The sequence below is a fragment of the Tachysurus fulvidraco genome, chromosome 22, assembly GCF_022655615.1.
Source record: "Tachysurus fulvidraco isolate hzauxx_2018 chromosome 22, HZAU_PFXX_2.0, whole genome shotgun sequence".
Taxonomy (NCBI): domain Eukaryota; kingdom Metazoa; phylum Chordata; class Actinopteri; order Siluriformes; family Bagridae; genus Tachysurus; species Tachysurus fulvidraco.
In genome coordinates this window covers 678,678-683,129 of record NC_062539.1, presented here as the reverse complement: position 1 = coordinate 683,129, position 4,452 = coordinate 678,678, and the positions used below count along the sequence as shown (strand labels likewise).

Genomic DNA, 4,452 nt, shown 5'->3' with positions numbered 1-4,452 from the left:
TGACATGAACCACAACAAAGTGGTGTTTAGTGTGTGTGTGTGTGTGTGTGTGTGTGAGTGAGAGAGACAGAGAGAAAGATTTACCCATTCTCATCGTCTCCTGGCCAGATATCATCCTCATAGAATAAATCATCATGGCTGTTCCTGGACACATAATCGAACACCTCGGAGAAGCGCTCCAGATACTCAGCTAACAGCTCCTCTACAGCAGCCGAGTACAGCCACTCCTTCTCTGTTCTCTTGGTGTAGCCAGGAACCTCCTCATTCTTCTTATTAAACTTCAGATTCAGACCCACGTTGGCTCTCTGCTCGCCATGAGGACTGAGCAGGACACACACACACACACACACACACACACACACACACACACACACACACACACACACACACACACACAGAAATATAATTATAACGTCAAAAAGAAACAAACATTTATAGGAGTTTGATAAATCCTAATGTTTGTGACCGTTATACGTTTCCATATTTAAACAAATATGTAATAGTTATTAAATGATTAATGATTCAAAATAGTGGGAAAAAGTAATAAAAAAATAGTGCCAACTTATAACACTGATACGAGCTGCACTGACTTCCTCTTTGATCCTCTGCCGATGAAGATGCTCCCAGAGAACCTGGAGACGAGGTAGCTGGTGATGCCGAGGCGCGAGGCCAGAACGTAGCCGGGACTGTACTTTATGGAGTATTTCTGAGTAAACAGTACACAAGGAGAGAACAGGGTTTAGTCATTATTATATACTAAAACTGAACATTATATGAATATTAATAAAATAAAATAATGGATTAAAATAAATGAAGGCTCTTAGATGAGAATGAAAAACTGTAATGGAGCTATTAAAATATTTTTTACGAATATTTTATAATAGATGGTAAACTGAGGCAGACTGACATGCTGGTTCTGAATTAAGGCATCAAGGTGAGGTTCACACGGCACAGTAAAGACCACCCGCACACGTCCCTCGCTGATGACATCACTAGAATCTTGCACCTGAAGCAAAAAACAAACAAACAAATGGCGATAAGAGCTTTATGTTTTTAAGAGCTTTACCCCAGTGCATGTAGTGACATGAGGAACTCTCACCTCTCCCATCGAGCCATAATACGTGTTTCCCACCATGAATACAGTGGTGGAGACGGGGAAAAGTTCCTCCAGCGTTTTAAACCGAGACAAGGACGAATCGAAAGCCGTGATGTCCTGAAGAAAGCAAACAGAACATCATTACTCAGACTTTATTAAGTGAAGATTAAACCTGTATTTATGGACCTTCTATAAGGGCTTAAAATTAAGCAAATCTTTTTTAGTGTTATTATTTTTATATATTATGAAGGTTATTATGATGTTAACCTTAACACTGATTTATAGACTTCTTGTTAACGTGCCTGCATGTGTGTGTGCGTGCGTGCATGCATGTGTGCGCTTGTGTGTGTGTGCATGTGTGTGTACGTGCGTATGTGTGCGTGCTGATGTAAACCTGCTGTTGCTCATTAAAGGTACCTTCACGATGGTTTGGTAAGCAAAGGGCAGGATCTGTTTGGCCCACTGTTTCTCCAGATGGACCTGAGCGTTCGGGGAGATCACGTACTTCCTGCCCGTGAGGAGCTGAGCGTACAGCAGCACTGATGTTTCTTTTATCACCACACCTTTACGCTTACTGTGGCTGGTTAGGGTACAGGAGCATGAAGGGGTTACGACAAACCTTTCATTGATTTATGGACAAATATTTAACAGTAATATATAGTAATAATAATAAATATAAATAATAAACTCCTCAGTCCTGAAGATGTGGGGAACATTACGGCTTACGATGGAGAAATAACGGCCGTGTAATTTATTATTTTGATTAGTTTATGTGGAGCTTTTACTGTGAAGGAGCTGTTGCTATAGTAACAATAACAGATCAGAACGCTTTAAATTTGGTGAGATTTGCAGCCTGATCTACTGTCAGTTCTGCTGTCACAAAACTGAGGGTGAACTGTGAGGAGGCTCTTACTGCTCTGTGATGCCCTGCACATCTTTAACCCAATCCTTCTGCTCTTTATCGCTCAGATACACCACTTTAACGGGAGGAGGCGTGTCCTCAAACAGCTTCTGTGCTCCTGTCGCCTCATCAAGGAAAAACCTGAGAAACAGAAATATTATTAACGTCCCACAAAAACCATTGCTGAGAAAATTCTGTTAAATATATAAACAGTTTAAAGCTTAATCATTCACTTGTCCCATGGAGATGAAATTACCCCACCATTGTTCAGGTGAAAGCCTTACTTTGCCTCTCCGTCCGACACGGCGACCACGCGTGCCTCCTCCAGGTGAGGCCAGTTCACGAACACACTCTTCCCCAACACGAGGTCCGCCACATCCTCCAGAACCTAAACACATACACACGAGATAAAATAGCACACACTAGGATTATATGTTTATATCGAAATTTAAAAAAGCATGCTCACTGGCTCCCCCTGCTGGCTAGATACAATCTCCAATATCATGTTTTCTCCTCGGCTGCTCTGCTGGAACACGACCACACCGCTCTTCTTCTTGTAGAACTGAAAACACAACCAGGACGTTAGTCTAAATAACGATCAGACTAGTTTAATATTAATGTGTTAATTATAAAGTTATAACGTTAATAACATCAGAAATGATAAATTATATTTGTAATAGTTGTGTAATAATATAATAAAACTCAATGATATTTACTTTATGTTTGATGTGTTGCAAGGTGGGAAAGCCGCAGAAATACAGCGAGCTGCGGTCGATTCTGCGTATGACTGTGTGCAGGGGCACTCGCCAGGCATCCATGGGCACCAGTGTGCACCTACACACACACACACACACACACAACACACACACACACAGAAAGAGCGAATAACATTTTGTTCCATTAATCTGTAAATATTAGATTTGTTATTCGTCTTTTCCCGTTAGGGGTCCCACAGTGAATCATCAGTTCCCACCTAACTCTATCCACATCATCCTCGATTCTCGCACCAGTTACCTTCATGTCCTAATTTAACACACCCATATATCTCCTCTTTGTCCGTCCTCTTGACCTCTGACCTGCAGCTCCATCTCCAACATCCTTCTACCAATATAACATCTCCCTCCTCTGTACTCTCAACATCCTCATCTCTGCTACCTCCATCTCTGCCTCGTGTCTTTTCCTCACTGCCACAGTCTCTAACCCATACAGCAGAGCTGCTCTCACTACTGTCTTCTACACCTTTCCTTTCATTCTTACTGAAACTCTTCTGTCACACACACAACATTCCTGACACTCTGAGTGTGTGTGTGTCCACATGTACCTTGCGTGGCAGTGTGAGACACTGGGGAAGACCTCAGGCAGTGGTGAAGTCAGTGGAAAGTCGAGCTCTTTGTCATAGCAGTACACTGCACACTCTCTGTGTGTGTTCCTCGCTTGCTCCGATTTACTCATACTTTCTGTGTTGGGGGCCATGGCTGCCAGCAACAGTTTCTAAAACACACACACACACACCGTAAGGAGGAGCTTGGTGGCATTTAGTGTGTATTAGATGCACAGATGTGTGAAGGTTTAAAACCTCGTCGATGAAGGGGATGAGGACGACGGCCTCCCACTCCTGCTGCTTCCCGTTCAGGTCTGTCTTAAAGTCCACGGGGTAATACTCAATAATCGGTGAGTTCACAGATGTCATCAGGTGCTGAACACACACACACACACACACACAGATTATAGGTTTTATTTGTTTCCGAGGACAAATCTGTACTGTTGGTCTATTCGTCCTCCTGCTTCTCCATCTAACTGTCTGCAGGAATGTAGTTTTGCTTTATTACATTTGTTTTTATTTTATGTAAAGAAAAACAGAAATAAAATGTATAAACACGCACGTGTGTGTGTGTGTGTGTGTGTGTGTGTGTGTGTGTGTGTGTTACCTGGTAACATTTAGGCAGCAGCTCTTTGCTAGCTGAAGGTAAAACACCCAGCAGTTGTTCAAAGGGCAGGAAGGGTTTTCCCATGTCAAAGGTCAAAGTGAGGTCAGAGATGTTCCTCACGTCAGAGAGGAAGGGTGCGTAGTGATATGGGTAATACCTGTAGAGAGTCATGCTTAACTGTCTGTATGTATTAAACAGGGGGGGGGGGGGGGGGGGGAAACCCAGAGCGAGGGACAGAGAAAGAGAGAGAGAGAACGAGAGATAAAGAGAGAGAGAGTCACAGAGAGAGAGAGAGAGAGAGACACAGAGAGAGAGAGAGAGAGACAGAGAGAGAGAGAGACAGAGCATGAGAGAGAGAACGAGAGAGAGAGAGACAGAGAGAGAGAGAGAGAGAGCATGAGAGAGAGAACGAGAGAGAGAGAGACAGAGAGAGAGAGAGAGAGAGACACACAGAGACAGAGAGAGAGAGAGAGAGACAGAGACAGAGAGAGAGACACAGAGACAGAGAGAGAGAGAGACACAGAGAG

General features: G+C 43.3%; 2 protein-coding genes across 3 annotated transcripts in view; both read right to left on the bottom strand.

Annotated features, from left to right (window-relative positions):
* Nucleotides 1-384, bottom strand: part of gk5 (glycerol kinase 5) — a 14,992-nt gene extending 14,608 nt beyond the window's left edge. The window contains exon 1 of the mRNA XM_047806176.1: nt 331-384. The gene's annotated coding sequence lies outside the window, so the exon portion shown is untranslated. The remainder of the gene's footprint in view (nt 1-330) is intronic.
* The window catches only part of xrn1 (5'-3' exoribonuclease 1), an 11,779-nt gene continuing 7,381 nt past the window's right edge, over nt 55-4,452 (bottom strand). For both annotated transcript variants that reach the window (XM_047806174.1, XM_047806173.1), the window contains exons 14-25: nt 3,926-4,082; nt 3,574-3,693; nt 3,319-3,488; nt 2,714-2,831; nt 2,464-2,559; nt 2,282-2,385; nt 2,010-2,138; nt 1,514-1,676; nt 1,100-1,213; nt 908-1,006; nt 591-706; nt 55-321 (exon numbers count right to left, since the gene is read on the bottom strand). In XM_047806174.1, coding sequence (XP_047662130.1) covers nt 81-321; nt 591-706; nt 908-1,006; nt 1,100-1,213; nt 1,514-1,676; nt 2,010-2,138; nt 2,282-2,385; nt 2,464-2,559; nt 2,714-2,831; nt 3,319-3,488; nt 3,574-3,693; nt 3,926-4,082 — 1,627 coding nt within the window. In that variant the 3' untranslated portion in view covers nt 55-80. The remainder of the gene's footprint in view (nt 322-590; nt 707-907; nt 1,007-1,099; nt 1,214-1,513; nt 1,677-2,009; nt 2,139-2,281; nt 2,386-2,463; nt 2,560-2,713; nt 2,832-3,318; nt 3,489-3,573; nt 3,694-3,925; nt 4,083-4,452) is intronic.